The sequence below is a fragment of the Mirounga angustirostris genome, unplaced genomic scaffold, assembly GCF_029215605.1.
Source record: "Mirounga angustirostris isolate CCGP_5_RB_7025 unplaced genomic scaffold, mMirAng1.0.hap1 SCAF_16, whole genome shotgun sequence".
NCBI lineage: Eukaryota > Metazoa > Chordata > Mammalia > Carnivora > Phocidae > Mirounga > Mirounga angustirostris.
In genome coordinates, this window is record NW_026991724.1 from 34445782 (window position 1) to 34462488 (window position 16707).

Here is a 16707-nt window from a genome sequence, read left to right on the forward strand (position 1 = left end):
TGGCCACCGCGCGTGACGTCGAGTTCCGTCGCCTCCGCCCTCCCTCCTTCCCTGGGGGGCGGCGAGCATCAATGACGGCGGCAGGCTGGGCGCATGCGCGGCGGCGGGGCCCTGCCCGCGGCGGCGGCGGCGGCGGCGGCGAAGGGGCGGAGGGGTTCTCTTCCCGCAGTTGCCAAGCTGCGGCGGCCGTGCAGGGATGGTGTAGCTGGGCCTGCGGGCAGGCGGCGGGGCGCGGGCGGGGGCGAGGCGGCCGCGACGGCCGACGCCGCCTGACGGGCTCGGGTGTAGCGGCAGCACGCTGAGGGGGCGTCGCCGCCGCCGGCCCCCGGCGCCGCCGCGGGAGGCCGCGCCCGCCATGGCGGCCCGGGCGGTGCTGGACGAGTTCACGGCGCCCGCGGAGAAGGCGGCGCTGCTGGAGCGGAGCCGCGGCCGCATCGAGGGCCTGTTCGGCGTGAGCCTGGCGGTGCTCGGCGCGCTCGGGGCTGAAGAACCGCTGCCCGCGCGCATCTGGCTGCAGCTCCGCGGGGCGCAGGAGGCGGTGCACAGCGCCAAGGTGAGTCCCGTCGCCGCCCCCGCGCGCCCGCCTTCCGCGGCCCGGCCCCCGCGGCCTCGGCTCAGCCGGGCTGCCTGGCGCCCCCACCCCTTTCCTGCCTGCCCTTCGTACGGGGACGCAGCGAAGCGCCGTGGGTAAGAGCGCAGCCTTCAGAGTCCACGGACCTGCGTTCCCAGCTTTTCGAGCCATGTGACCTTGGGCTAGCGGTTCAGTCCTGGGGCGCCTCAGTTTCCCCATTTGTAAAGTGGCGCTGACGAAAGGATCTCCCTCGGAGGGCTGTCGCGAGGAGTGGAGTAGGTGCTGTTGTAAAGCGCAGAGCTCAGTGGCTGCCGTGGAGTGAGCACGCTGCGAATGCTGCCTGTTGTCTTTTCCCTCCCGGCCCTGGAATGGTGCGCAGGGCCTGGTATCAGGGCCCACAGCCTCCTTGTCCACCACATCAGCCACCTTTCTCTTCCCAGGCCTCCAGTACAGTGGTTCTGAACCTTTTTGGGATTTCAGTCCCTTTTGAGAGTCTGACAAAACCATTCTAGTAGTAAAATACACAGAATATCAAGAAGAGATAGGATGTTTAATAATAGTGTTAAAAAGAGCATTATTTCTTGTATTGATGTTATGTTCAACTAACATTTAATGGTTATAGCACATCAGACGTTATGCTGAACACTTAAGGATTATCTGTTGCAGCTCTTAAAAAATCCACTGAGGTAGATTTTATTATCTTCCTCTCTCTAAATTAACAGCTGGGGAAACTGAAACTCTGCAAGTGGTGACTCACCTTCTCTCAAAATCAGCATTTCAGGCTCATACCTACGCAACACCTTCAACTATTCCCCTTCCTTCCCAAGCCAAGAAACTAACAAAGCACATCCCCCCCTTTCCCAGGTGGCCAAGTTTCTCCAGGTTTTCCCATCTAGTACGTGGGGGAACCAGGATTCAGATTTAGGGCCCTTGTTCTTGATACCTGTCTCCCAAATGATGAGCCCTCTGGCTGGGAAGAAAATGCTCCTTTTTTGGCATCCCACTTGAGAAATTTCACAGTGTACTTGGAGAATTAGATATGCTGTAATTCCTGACTCCCTTAGATAAAAAAGCCTGGGTGCTTTTTGTTTTAATATCTTCAGAAGAGATAGGACACTTAACTGTGATTCTTCTCCACAGCATAATTTTTTTTTTATTTTTTATTATTTTTTTAAGATTTTATTTATTTATTTGAGAGAGAATGAGAGACAGAGAGCACGAGAGGGAAGAGGGTCAGAGGGAGAAGCAGACTCCCTGCCGAGCAGGGAGCCCGATGTGGGACTCGATCCCAGGACTCCAGGACATGACCTGAGCCGAAGGCAGTCGCTTAACCAACTGAGCCACCCAGGCGCCCTCCACAGCATAATTTAAAACATTGAAGATGTTGAATCAGGTTTGCTTTCCTGTGCTTAATCTTTACCCTAACTTTTAATTTTCCCCCTAACTTTTAATTTTCTAAGTGTTTTTTTTATTTTAATTTTTTAGGGTAGGCTCCATGCCCAAAGTGGGTCTTGAACTCAAGACCCTGAAATCAAGAGCCACACATTCTATGGACTGAGCCAGCCAAGCACCCCCTAACTTTTAATTTTTAGCTTCCTGGGCCCCTCATTCTTTTCTCCCTAGCTACCGAATTTCTTCCCACTCCCCAGAGCTAAAAGGTTTGACATGACTAAGTCCTGTTAATGCTTCTGAAAATCTCTTAGATGCACTCATTCCTCTCCTTTCCATTGCCTCTGCTGCAATTAAGACCTTCATTCTTGGTATGTGCCCCTCCCTTAGTTCATTGCCCTCACTCCGTTCCTCCCTCTTTCCCTCCCTCCCTAGTACAACTTGCATTTAACTGATCCTCCCACAGAAAATCATTTTCCTGCCCTGGGACCTCCGAGGACCTCCTGTTGCCTATCTCATTCACTCTAAACTCCTCTGGAGATTTACAAAGCATTTACTAGTCCAGTCCCACCTTATTTTCCCATTCTCTGTCATAGCAACTCTCAAGCTTAAACCTCTCCTGTTGTCTGACTAGTCTCACTGCTTTTACTTGTGCTTCACCCGCTCCTAGTTCAGCTTTACTCAAGACTCATCCCAAGTGTGGAAAGTGCTTCTTTTGCTCTACAGAAAAACCTGGCATATTCCGCCAGACCGTCCCAACTCCTGTTCTCTTGCTTGTCCTGCCACGCAGTTTAGCATAAGCTATTTGGTAAAGGTGTGTCTTAACAATATCTTGGTAGTAAGTGTCACTTGCCCATATATCTTTGTGATGTGTGTTACTCATAATCCAGTCCTCCCACTTGTAAGAAATCCTGTTTCTTTTTCCTTGAGACTCATGGGTAAGCATTGAATGCCATAGTTGTTCATTGGTTTTGGAGTTTGTTTTACATTGTTTTGAGGAAGAAAAAAACATTAACTTAAAAATTAAGAACAGGAAAGCAAACTTCAACATCTACAGTATTTTAAGTTAAGTTGTGGAGGAGGAGAAAGTTTGGGGGAAGGAAAATTTAGAGTAAATAAGAATTGTTTAAACTAGCTGGTAGGTAGAGTCCTGATTAAGATAAGATACAGGCAACTGTTTTTTGGGTCCCTTCGGATGGTTTACTTTGTTTTCCTGCTCTTTCACGGCATTTAGCTAATGCTAGAGTAGAGGAGAATGTGGAGATTTAGTTTGTTAGGGCTCCATTGGCTAGAGAGAATGGGGCCTACAGGTAGAAAGTGATAATGTCCTAGGTTTACAACAAAGACACGCTCTAGAAAAGTGGCCACTTTTGTCAAAGGGGAAATGTGTTGGGGGAGACAGCACTTGAGCCGGGCTTTGAAGAGCCAATAACATTCCCAGGTGGAGGTAGTTGTGAGCAAAGGCTTGAAGTCCAAAAACACACAGAATATCTTGGTAGGAAGTGTCAGAGCCTTGAGGGACCCAAATGCCAGGTTAAGCCATTGGGCCTTATTCAATAAGTAGTCAGTGAGGATTTTTGAGAGAAGAAGGACTTGTCTTCTCTTTAGTTGGAAGGCAGGAAGACCCAACTGTGGAAAAGACATGTTCCAACCTGGACATGGGTAGGTGACAGTTTTCACTGGGATTTGGCAACTGAGTGGATGTAGGGATTGAGGGAGAGGTTTTAAACCTTGGTGTCAGGAAGGATGGTGGGTATGTTGTTTGACCTGTTGGTGGGGCCAGGTAGCCAACATTTAAAGAAAATTTATGTCAGGAAGTTCACTAATGGTTGCCTCTGGACCTCAGGTAATCCACAGCCTAGTAGGGGAGACAAACTTGGAAACAAATAGTACAGTTTGATACATGTTAACAATTGATATATGTGCAAGGTGTTTACAGTAATACAGGAGAAAAAGGTTGTTCTGCCTAACTGGGTGTTAAAGGATGAACAAGAGTTTTCCAGAGGGAAGAGCATGTGTAAAGTCACAGGGATATGAAATAGTGCTAGTTTATCACTGATTTCTCAAATCTAGCAGTAGACTGGTGGAAAGGGGCCAAGTCGCAGGTACTTGGGGCCTGCAGAAGAACATGGATTTTACCAAGCAGGCAGGTAGTAGAGAGTCACGGAAGTGTTGTGAGAACAGGAGTGCTGCCATCAGATTTACATTTCTAAGAAATATCTCCATTGTCAGTGTTTATACGTCTAGGCTTGTTTTTCTCAGTGTGGTCCATTGCTGGTTTGTGTTGATGTAAGGGTAGAAATTGGGGGTGTTTAGTGACTTTTATGGCAATGTGACATTGCCACGAGGGCTGGAGAGGCGATGTCTCAAAGAGCAGAAAACCAGTGGAGAACTTTGTACGTGGGGGCCCAGAAGGAGGGGGTTGAAGTCAGGGGTGGCCGAAGTTGTGGAATCAAAGGAGGTTGAGGACTGGATTTCAGAGAGGAAGTGTAGGTACTGACTTGATGCTGCCTCATTCATAGAGAGATCAAAGATGCAATGCCTGGGTGGGGTCCTTGGAGTCAGACAGTGGTGGGGAGGGGTGAGGCTGAAAAGATCTCAGCCCTGGGAGCAAGAAGTTAGAACTCTTCCTTTAGCTCTGGGAGCCACAAATTCCATGCTCCATGGGTCCACGTAGAGAGACTGCATGTGGCAGCAGCTGGTTGGTAGGGAGGACCTGGTGAATAAGGTGCTCATGCTTTGTGGGAAAAGGTAACTGCCAATGCTTAGTATTAGCCAGTTGCATAGTAGGGGCCCAGTGATGTCTCATCTCATTATCTGAGAAAAGCCAGGGGTTTGGATTTCATAATGTTAAATCTATTTTGTTTTTTAAGAGGCAACTGATTTATGTTTTAAAAACCATGCATGCTGTGAATGATATCTCAATAAAATTTGCATTAATGTATTCTTTTAAAAGTGTATATGTTAAAAGCAAAAAGCAACCATGCATGCTAAACCAAACATGTCAGAGGACCAGGTTCAGCTTTTTAGGACCTCTTCTTTAGATATAAGAGACAGGATGAGTGATGATATGCTACCCCCTCTCCCATTTGGTGAAGAGGGCAGTTGAACACCTTCATGGCCTGTAGTACTGTCTCAATAAAGTAAGATACCAGTTCATGCCTAGAGAGGGAGGGTGGGAGCTTGAAGATGGTGGAGTGTTAGGGTGGATACAGTGGAACTTGGAAGTGCATTGGAAGAGAACAAAAAGGGATTGGAACTGAAGTAAGGACCAGGGAAAGTTAAATGGCTGAATTTACACTATCACTTGATCCAGAAGTTCTTCAGTAGGTGATGATTTCCCCCACTCCGGGTATTGTGAAGGCAACACACCAAGGACTAAAGGAATCCAAGGTGTAATTGAACAAGGCAGAATGGGGCCCAGGCAATGCTTCTGAGTAGTCAGCATTATTTGGGTTAGAACAATCCAAAAATACATAAGAACCTTCTACTTTTAGTGAACTGACAGCCAGAGAGGTTCAGACTGGAGAGGAGAAGGCAGAAAGGGGCATAATGAACTGTGAGAACAAAGGAAGGAATAAGACCTTAGACCCTGTCCCCTCCTAGACTCATGGAATCATATAGATAGGGCAAGTTCAGTGAGTATTGGAGAATTGTGGAAGTTGTAGTTAGGGAGGAATTTCAGAGATTGGAATCTTGGATATGGAGAAATTCTGAGAACCAAGGAGTGGTGCCTCAGTGGTCTGGGTATGAATGGAAGTATTCCCTTCAACTTAAGAGAATTGAGAAGATAGAGGGGATTAAAGTGTGAGGCATCTGGAGATAACAGTGCTGAGGTCAACAAGGTCCATAGTAGTGAATTGGGTGCTAACGTTAGTTTAGTTGATCCCAGAGCCTGTCCTGGAGGGTAACAAAACAGGAGGGAGTAATGGGAAACAAATGGCATGACTACTTGTACAGTTTTTCCATGAACCTTTAGGTTGCTAACCACAATTGCCTATCAGTTGGTGTTTTAGGCGTTACCTCATAACAGTGAGTAGCCACCATGAGCCATAGCCGGAACACCAGTCTGGAGGACTTAAAAGAATAATTTGGAGGACTGGGAAGCCTTGGTGGCTCAATTGGTTAAGCTTCTGCCTTCAGCTCAGGTCATGATTCCAGGGTCCTGGGATCAAGTTCTGCATTGGGCTCCCTGCTCAGTGGGGAGTCTGCTTCTCCCTCTCCCACTCCCCCTGCTTGTGCACTCTCTCGCTCTCTCTCTGACAAGTAAATAAATACAATCTTTAAAAAAAAAAAAAAAGGATTTGGAGGACTGATAAATCTTAAACACTGAAATTATAGTACACCCAAGAAACTATGCTAAGGTAGACTAAACATCTGATCCATTTTAATTTGTAAGGAAGAGAAAAAGAGAGGGAGAAAGAAGGTTGAAGAGTTGGCAGTTGTCCTTAGGGTTTTTACTTACATGTTTGTAGTATAAGAGAGGAGAAAGATAAGGATTAAAAAAAAAAAAAATGGAATTCGAGTAGAAGTGGCCCATTACTGCATTGACTTCAGAGGGTTAAAATGGACACTGTATTGTTTCATTTCCTTTTCTGTTAGGAGAGCTTGGTACCTGGTTTCATGAATGAATTCTTGAACAGTAGATTTGTTCATGGAGGAAATAATTTGTAGATGTAATACTGGGTAGTGACATGGAGTTTTTGTTTTGATTTTACCAGAAAGGTGGTGGTGGGTGGCCTCTTTCATTTCCTAGAATGATTTTTTTTTTTAACTCACGATAGTTGTGGAAATCATCTTCTTAAGAAATGGTGGTTTGTTCAGTTTCTTTTTATGGTTAATATTTTGGGGTTATACCAGAATGTTGAAATAAGGGATACTCACACCGGTTATACTGGGGTCAAAGTGATTGCTCATGACCGTAGTTTCCTCTTCCCTGTTTACCAGCTAGTATTGTAGGGTTTTAATTAAATCAAGGACAACATCTTGTTCTGTGTTGGCTTTTTACTAAATTAATGTAACGGTATTAAGTTAGAAGTCTTGCATTTCAAAGCCAAAATTATGGGGGAGGGGAATACTTAGAGTAATTAATTAAAGAACTGTTTTTTTTAGTAAGTTATGTCAAATGGAAACAACATAGGAAACGTTTTAATTTTTTTTTTTTTAAGATTTTTTTTATTTATTTGAGACAGAGAAAGAGAGAGAGAGAGCACAAGAGGGGGGAGCGGGAGAGGCAGAAGCAGGCTCCCTGCCGAGCAGGGAGCCCGATGCGGGACTCGATCCCGGGACTCCAGGATCATGACCTGAGCCGAAGGCAGTCGCTTAACCAACTGAGCCACCCAGGCGCCCGGAAACTTTTTGTTTAAAGAAACAGAATTATTTGTTATTTTAAGAGGTTCCCTTTGACTTGGAGAAGGTTTTTTGTTCAGTTTAGTGCTGAGAGAATTAGTAATTTACATTAGTTGATGAGTAAAGAGCCACATAATAAATATTTTAGATTTTGTGGACTATACAAGGTGTCTGTCTCATACTCTGTTTTTGTTTTTGCTTTTTTACAACCTTTTTGAAGGTAAAAACAATTCTTATCCTGGGGGCTGTACAAAAATAGTCCAGAGATATCCAGTATGTAGCCACTACCACGTGGCTATTTAAATTAGAGTTCAGTGAAATACTTACTTTCTCAGTTGCATGTCAGGTGCTCCATGGCCACGTGTGACTAGTGTGTACCAGTGTGGGGCAGTGCAGTTAGAGAACGTTTGTGCTGTTTTGTCCAGAAGTTCTGTCAGACAGTGCACCCCTAGATAGGAAATAATCCTTGGTTGGGCCTCCTAGACAGTTCTCTGGCATGACATTGAAAGGACATGCAGCCATTCTTTTACCTTACTTCCTGAGTTTCTGTAATTTTTGTTGTGTCTCCTGTAATCATAAATAACTTCCAAGGACGACTCTTGATCATAGAACACATGCATATAGACTAGCTGCATTGTATTTGGAATATGGCAGGAGATATTAGCAATTAGTAAACCTGGAGAATTATCCTCTATGAAAATTTCACAGGGAACCTTCTGTTGCATTTTTAATAGCCAGGTGGTTTTCATTTTTAATTGCCTTTTATGGCTCTTTTATTCTAAAGCTAGGAAACAGACCTCCAAAAAAATCAAGAAAATCATCTTTCCATATTTCACCTATAGTATCTATACATTTGCATGACTTCTTCTCTTAAGGTTCCCAAAATATGCTAACATTTCTGGCCTGTCAGGAAGTGACTTTCTTTATACTATATGTAAGGCTGGGACCCTGTATGCCACAGAGCAGTTACCAGAGCAGTTCCCTGAGCACTGGTTCCATACATGAACTACAGTCCTTGTTTTGTAATAGTGATGCTGCCATATCTGATCCAGCGGGATTCGTAAATAAGCATTCTAGTTATGGCCTGGGTTGCACATTGAATTTGTCTAATTTTATCCTAGTTAAAGTGAGGACAGATTGTCACTGATCCCTACGCAAATAACCACATTGCCATGAAAAAGTAGAAGAAACCAGACTTCCTTTTTGATTTGACACAACTTAATAGTGTTACACTACTTAAGAAATATGGAGTACCCGGAAATAAGTCACCTAGTTTTAGCATCCTTCTTGTTAGAAGGTAAAAGACAAATCTTTGTGACTGATTGCTGGGGACCTTTGGGAAACCCCAAGGATAATTTAGGAGTTAATGCTTTCAGAGCTGTATACTGCATAGCACTAATGTGGATGAACCTCAAAGATAAGCCGAGTGAAAGAAGACTTTTATAAGACTGTATATTGTATGATTCTATATATGTGAAATACTGGATAGGGCAAAAAATTGTGTAATTATGGTGAAAAAATCAGAATAATTAGAGCAGAACAACTGGAAAAGGACATTAAGCATAGACTGAGTATTAGCAGTACTAGGGAATCACTGTTCATTTTGTTGGGTGCCGTAATGACATTGTGGTTTTATTAGAAAGCCTGTATGTGTATGTGTTTAAATTGCACTTGGTGTCTGACTCATTTGGAAATTAATGATGTATCTAAAGAGGACCTTCGTTAACCATTTACTGTTAGTCCAATCAAAGTTTTAAAGTTAACAAGGATATTGAAAATTATGCTTATGCTGACAGCTGAATAGCATATAATTTCTTATATTACGAAAGTTGTCAGTGTTATAATTCAATTTAGTTGAACATATAAGCTTGTATTTTTCCTAATTATAAATGTGAGTAATCATGAGTAATATTAGCTTATCTGATTGGCAAGCCAGCAAAGTTTAGAAAGTTCAGATGTGTCTTCTTCATTTAAAAAAAAAAAGTCTTATTTTTAAAAAAAATATATGCATGCATTGTATTCTACACTGATGAAATCAGGAAAGGGACATCTGTTTTTAAATTAGCATTAAAATTATCAAATCAAACTGACCTAAGGATTATTTTCATTACATGAATTAGGATTCTTAAATAAAAATTCTTTTGAAGTGTCAGTTTCTATGAATTTGTGAGATTTTTTTCTTTGGGTCCTTAAAAGGCTAACGTAAGTATTAGATGTTTATTTATTTTCTAGGAATTCTAGGTACATAGATTTATGTAAAAGCTTGTTATTCTCTATAAACCAATTAGAACAGCAGTTCTTTAAGAAACTTTCTAATTTAGGGGCGCCTGGGTGGCTCAGTCGTTAAGCGTCTGCCTTCAGCTCAGGTCATGATCCCGGGGTCCTGGGATTGAGCCCCGCATCGGGCTCCCTGCTCAGCAGGAAGCCTGCTTCTCCCTCTCCCGCTCCCCCTGCTTGTGTTCCCTCTCTCGCTGTGTCTCTCTCTCTCTCTCTCTGTCAAATAAATAAATAAATAAATAATCTTAAAAAAAAAAAAAAAGAAACTTTCTAATTTATTAATACCCCTGGAGGTAGGAATATATTTCATACTCACACCATGAGAAATAAAATTTTTTTTTTAAAGATTTTATTTATTTATTTGACAGAGAGAGACATAGTGAGGGAGATAGCACAAGCAGGGGGAGTGGGAGAGGGAGAAGCAGGCTTCCCAAGGAGCAGGGAGCCCAATGCGGGGCTCCATCCCAGGACCCTGGGATCATGACCTGAGCCGAAGGCAGACGCTTAACGACTGAGCTACCCAGCTGCCCCACACCATGAGAAATAAAGGCTTTTCCTCATTTTATGGATAAAAACATGCAGAGAGCTTTGAGTTCTGGTTCCACAGTCTTAGCCATACGTCAGAAGTAATCAAAAAACACAAAACTGGTCCAGATTTCAAAAAGGCTGTTCTTTCAGTGGTTCTGAGACATGTTCTTACACAAACAGAAAAGACGAAAACCAGATTTTCTTGTAGTCTGTCATCCAGTAGAAAATAGATTCATCCTCCACTGACAGATCCCTTGGTCAGACTGTAAAATCAGATTACTGTAGTCTAGGTTCATGTGTACCAAGGGTGTAGTTGAGGCTGACCTGGTAGTATGTAACCAATGGTGCAGGTGCAGAAAGGGACATGTGGCCAAGAACTCTAAAACGAAAACAAAATCAAAAGAAGAAAAAAACAAGGAAATAGCACCAGTAAAATTCTCTTCCTGCTTGGGATTCACTCTGGGACCCAAAATGAGACATGGTTGGGCTTATACAACCCATGCAGTCCTCTTTGTGGGCCACTCAGTTTAATAGCTCCAAGCAGGTGAGTCCACTTGGACATCTCCATGAGTCCTATAAACTGCCAAAGTGTAAGTTAAAAAAAAAAACAACCAAAAAACTGTAAACGTGACTTTCAGACAGATAACTCATGAGTGAGGGAACCAGCAGTAATGTAAACTGGTTCAGAGAGCATTTGAGGATCTGAGTATTTACACTAAAAGAATGGTGGAGTAAAATTGCTTGATGAGATACAGATTGCTTTATACCTCTCAGAGCAGTAAAAAATGGAGATACTGGCATCTCTGCTGGACAAAAAAATCTACATTTTAATACGTAGCATCCCGGTTTAGGCCCAAATGAGTAATGAATGGTATGTCAGACAAAGGTAAATTTCCCAGAGAATTAAATACTCTGTGGGTGGGCCAAAGAGAGTGCTCCATTATGATCGAAAGGCTATCCTTTTGCCTTATTTTGGAGTATTTAAAACTTTCTTAATGTTATACAAACTATTAAAATGGGACCCCTCCCCCCACCTCATTTTGGTCATCTTGGCCATTTTCTCTTTTACAGGATTACCCACATCATTGATACTAGGCTGGATGTTGGCCTGTGTTCTGAAACTTACTGATTTCTTTCTTTTTTTTTTTTAAGATTTTATTTATTTATTTGACAGAAACAGAGTTAGCGAGAGCAGGAACACAAGCAGTGGGAGTGGGAGAGGGAGAGCAGGCTTCCTGCCGAGCAGGGAGCCCGATGTGGGGCTTGATCCCAGGACCCTGGGATCATGACCTGAGCAGAAGGCAGAAGCTTAACAACTGAGCCACCCAGGCGCCCCTCAAAGTTACTAGTTTCTTTTTGAATGCATATTTGTTCAACATTCATTGATTAGTTCAGGGTTTCTCAACAATGGCACTATTGACATTTTGGTTAGAGAGTATTTTGTTGTGGGGGTTGTATTGTGCTTTCTAGGATGTTTAGCAGCATCCCTGACCTCTACCCCTGAGATGTCAGGAGCACCCCATCTGGGTGACAATCAGAAATGTCTCCTGACACAGCCAGTGCCCCCAGGAAGAGCAAAATCATCCCTGGTTGAGAACCACAGTGTTAAATAACCAAGGCCAGGCCCCGCACTGTCTAGTCGAGTTGTGTAAATGCTGTAGTTCAAATAATGAGATAACCGTTGTGTGTAGAAAACATTAACATCTCCCTCACCCTGTTCTTGAAAGGTGTTTTTGGATGAATATAAGGAAGGAAAGGTTAAAGTAGGCTGCAGAAATAAGAAAATGGACTAAAATCCAAACCACAGAGGACTTTGAATATGGTTCTGAGGATCTTGAACATTAATGCTATGTAGTGAGGACCTTTAGAAAGTTTTTGAGTAAGGAAGTGAAACAGGTGTGCTTTCACATGTCACCAATACTGTTACTAGGGGGTGGAGTGTGACAAGACTCGCAACAGAAAGAAGGGTTTAGAGTTGGTTGCAGTAATACTCATGTGAGACAAGATTTGTGAAAAATTGCATGTGATGAGAAGGAAAGAAAGCTTTGAATCCAGGCAACTATGTTTCATTTTCAAGGGAACTTGGACCAAAGACAAGTGGAGAGCTGTGAGCTCTGATGCAGATCATTAAATTTGAGGCACTTGTGGGACGGGACAGTCCAGTAGAAGTGCCCAGGGGATGGATAGTTTGCAGCCTGTTGGTTTTAAGGGCTAGAGATGGAGATTTGGAGTTGGCATCATAGAAGTAAAAGTTACGGTTGGAACCTGAAGAGTCTGTGAGAATATAATTGAGGGAGAAGACCAGGAAGGAACCTTGGGGAAGGCATACGTTTAAGGTGCAGTAGGAAGTGGCAGCAGAGGATTTTGGGAAGTAGTCAGAAAGATAGGAAGTAGACAGCTAGCAGTATTTCCGAAGCATGGAGAGGAAATAACTTGTCAAGGAGAAGTTGGGCAACCATATCGTGCTACGGAGAGCCGGAGTAGGGGAGTACGGGGAAGGGGCCTTTGCATTTGACAGTAGTTGTCACGGTTGGCTTCAAGAAAGCGGTTTCAGTTTGAATGGGGGCAGAATCCAGATTTCAAGGGGTTGACAGTGAAATGGAGTTTAGGCTACTTTTTCAAAAAGTGTGGAAATGAAGACAGAGATGGAGCAGTCCCGTGCTTAGGCAGTAGGGCTGAAGGAAGTGTTCTGTAGGATCAGGGAAACCCACACAGGTTTGTAGGTGGGCAGGGGTGAGTGAAAAGGGAGTGATGAATCAAGACCTGGGAAAGGGGCGTGGCTTTGAAACAGAAGGAAGGAGAGAACAAATTAATGAAAGGTAGAATTTTTTAGATGAAAAAGGAGAGGCAGTTGAAGAGGTTCACAAATGTTGGCCTTTGGACTGTGATAAAATAATTTATTTTACTAAGAGTGAGAAGAGTAACAAATGAAGTGTGGGACCTGAACATAATTTGGGAAGAGTGAAGAATAAACTGTTCAGGAGAACTGAAAGTTTTGGAAGCTGTAGAATTTCAGAGATTTACAGGAATGGGGATGAAGTCAAGGGTAAATACTGAGTGTGGCCCCTGGTCCTGTTTCAAGAAGTACACTCAGAGTGAGCATGAAGGAAGTTCTTCCCTGTGGAGCTGTTAAGGCACCCCTCCTGGCAAAGAACTTGGTAGACATTTTAGAAATGAGATTGAAGAGAAAGATGGAACAGAAAGCAAATGTGGGAAGTGCATTGGAAAAATGGCTAATATGGTTATTCATTTTATAGCAATATTATTAATATAGATAGCCAGATAGATACCTACAATGGATCTGTTACAAATTTGTAGATTAATGATGTTAAAAAGCTTGTTTTTTTCTAAGGCTTATATGGTGCTTCGAACTTACACATATTCTTTGGGATTCATGTCAATGTCTAAAAATCTCATTACTCCTCCTACTTTCTTTTTCTCTTAGAGATAACATACAATACCATTTATGCAAGAGTCTCCTAAATATAAGAAATCTTTAGAATCCTGAAGTGTGCAGCCAGAGATGAGAACTACTGTTCCAAAACATTTTAGGAATCTCTCTAATGTATTAAGAGCTTCCTTGCCTGCATCGTTTCTTTTTCCTCGATGATTTGTGGCCCACTTGAGTGTCTTCTGTTACGTTGTGCTAGGGCACAGTTACGCTCCTGGTGGCTGCCAAAATGTGTTAGATTTGCACTCATGCTACCTGATCTTGAGTTGCTGTGGTTTTAACCATCATGTCTTCCTTAAATTTGTTTTTGCACCTGTGCTGTCCGTTGTCCTCTACTGTTATGGGCTCTGTAGGTAGTGCCCTCTGTTCCTTCTGTACTTTCAACCAGCTGCTTCAAACCATATGTGACCTGGGCCACAAGCTGACAAAGCCCCTCACGTGTGCGCCCATGATAAGAGATGGTAGATGGTGAACAGTGGTGCCGAGAAACCTTTCCCCGGGTCAAACCTGTAGACTCTTGAGTAGCCACTTTGATCTTTTCTGATTTTAGATAGGTTCTGAAGGGCACAGGTTGCCAGGACCTTCTGTCTGGATTTGTGAAATGTTAGAATAGAGTTGAGAAGAGCTGAGTTTGTAGAAGGTAGAATAATAGAAAGTCACTTTGCTATTGAAAGGGAAATTATTATTGTATATACCAGATGCCTCCTCCCCTCCTTTTTTTTCCCTTAAAAGCCTGAGTAGAGTAAACGGAATATGAATATTGCAGGATGGGGGAGACAGTTTTTGCCTAACATTCAAATGTTCAGATAACCAAATACAGCCAAATGCAAATGATGGATATTTGGGTCCACAGATGTTTATCAGTGCAACTGATGGCCAGACATCTAGAATGTAGTAATATTGTACGCTTGTATACTTTATTGTTCACTTCTGAATTTGAATATAAAAATCCATTGTTGCTACTTAGTAATTCACAAGAGTAAATTATTAATGAAAAAATGGTAGTCTGAATCTCAAGGGATAATTACTCCTTTCTTTTGGGAGTATACACATAGTTTTGTGCATGTGAAGCTATAACAAGCTCTTAGCACAACTCTCCCTCAAAACTATGCATTTAATCTTGCAGTAATAGTTTTAGTTTCTTGGGGAATAATGTCAGATGACTCTGCTTATATTGGGCATTTCTCTGCCAGTCCTCCTGGTGCTTACACACTGAGAGCCACCGGAGCTCTCCTGAGGCCCTCTGTCATCTTTTCAGAGGATCTCACTTTTACTTAATTTTTTTTTTTTCTCTGAAAGATAGTAATCTAAATAGTATCTGGATACATCCCCAAGAATATCTCTTGCTGTGAAATGATTGTATAAGCAATGAAAAGTAAATTGATTTTTTCTAAATCACACATCAGATTTACAATTTTAGAGTATGTATTTTCTGTAGGTTCAAATATATAAAATTAAGTTGGTAAAAACATACAAACTTTTATAATTATCATTAAATGATAATATGGGAAATCTCTGTACCTTCTCAATTTTGCTATGAACCTTTAACTGAAAAAGTATTTAAAAAAATCAAAATCAGGATTTTCACTAATCTTTGCAGTTACCTGTCTTATCTCAGCATCCAGTTTAATTTTTACCTTTTTTTTTTGTTGTTGTTGCATAGGATTGAGAACATCCTAAATCAATCAGTACAATCACAATTAATTAGTTATAGCTCTTCTTGAAGATTATACCAATCCAGAAAAATAACAGAAATAATGGAAAATGTTTGTTTCAGAGATGAATCACAATATTTCAAAACAGCTAACATTTTTTATGTTAAATGTCAGATAAGAATGAAGCAAAACAAAATTAACACCAAAGCTATCACTAATATAGCATCACAACATGCTATGTATCCATTTTTAAAATTTAATTAAAATTAGGAAATAAGGAGTATACCAAAATAATATATGTACATGGTTAAAACAAAAAAGTAGTACTGAGGGTTTTTATAAGAAACAGTAACAGTCCCTTCTACTTCCTAAAGGCAACTACTTTTTACAGTTTTTAGCTGTTTGTTTTGATGGTTACCTAAAGAATTATAAATATACTGCTATTTCTTATAAATTTTAGGCATTATCCACTTTCTTTAAGATAGATGAGGTGGGGCACCTGGGTGGCTCAGTCGGTTAAGCATCCAGCTCTTGGTTTTGGCTCAGGTCATGATCTCGTGGTCCTGGATCGAGCCCCTCATCAAGGTCTGCACTCAGTGTGGAGTCTGCTTCAGATTCTCTCTCCCTCACCCTCACGCTCACTCTCTCTTTATCTCAGATGAATAAATAAAATCTTCAAAAAAAATCAGTGAGGCAAAAACTACCCCCCATTTTCCCATTTGCTGTGGTCTGAATATTGGTTCTGTCACAATTCATATGATGAAATCCCAATGCCTGATATGATGGTATTAGGAGGTGGGGCTTTGGGGAGGTGATTAGGTCAGGAGGGGCGCAAATGAAGTTAATACCCTTATAAAAGAGGCCCGGGAGAACTCCTTTGCTTCTTCCACCACGTGGAAGTACAACAAGAGGTCTTTACCTGAAAGAGAGCCCTTACTGGAGCACACTGGCCCTCTGATCCTAGGCTTCCAGCCATCAGAACTGTGAGAAATAAATTTCTGTTGTTTCTAAGACACCCAGTCTGGTATTTTGTTACAGCAGCCTGAGTAGACTAAGACACCAGTATAGTTATTTTATTTTTAGTTAAAGCAAGAAGCAAGGTTTATGTAGTAATATGACTTATGTAAATATTACTGCAAAGCCCAGTACTGTATTACATTATGTTTTCCTTCTGATACAGCTTTTAATTTTTACTGTAATTTATCTGCCCTCTTTTCATCTACTTGTGAAATATGATTTAAACACACCCTTAATATTGTACAGATACTCCTTTATATCAGCTATTCATTGAGCTTCCTTTTCTGGGAGAACGTCCCTTGAGCCTCCTTCCCTCCACTCAGCTAGTTGCTCAGCTTGTTTGCCGCACAGCTATAGTTTTTGGACTTCGTTTGCCAGTCTTGGATTGAATTTCCTAATTATTCATCTCCCTTATTTTTGGTGGCCGTCATCTTCAAATAGTTTTTCAAGAAAACAGTCTGTGGGAGTAA

General features: G+C 42.2%; 1 protein-coding gene across 3 annotated transcripts in view; it reads left to right on the forward strand.

The window, feature by feature from the left end:
* The first annotated feature begins 139 nt into the window (after positions 1 to 139).
* Positions 140 to 16707, forward strand: part of N4BP1 (NEDD4 binding protein 1) — a 50203-nt gene continuing 33635 nt past the window's right edge. Inside the window, exon 1 of one of the 3 annotated variants that reach the window (XM_064580996.1) lies at positions 140 to 553. In XM_064580996.1, coding sequence (XP_064437066.1) covers positions 356 to 553 — 198 coding nt within the window. In that variant the 5' untranslated portion in view covers positions 140 to 355. The remainder of the gene's footprint in view (positions 554 to 16707) is intronic. The other 2 variants (XM_045891154.3, XM_045891153.3) reach the window with 2 other exon arrangements.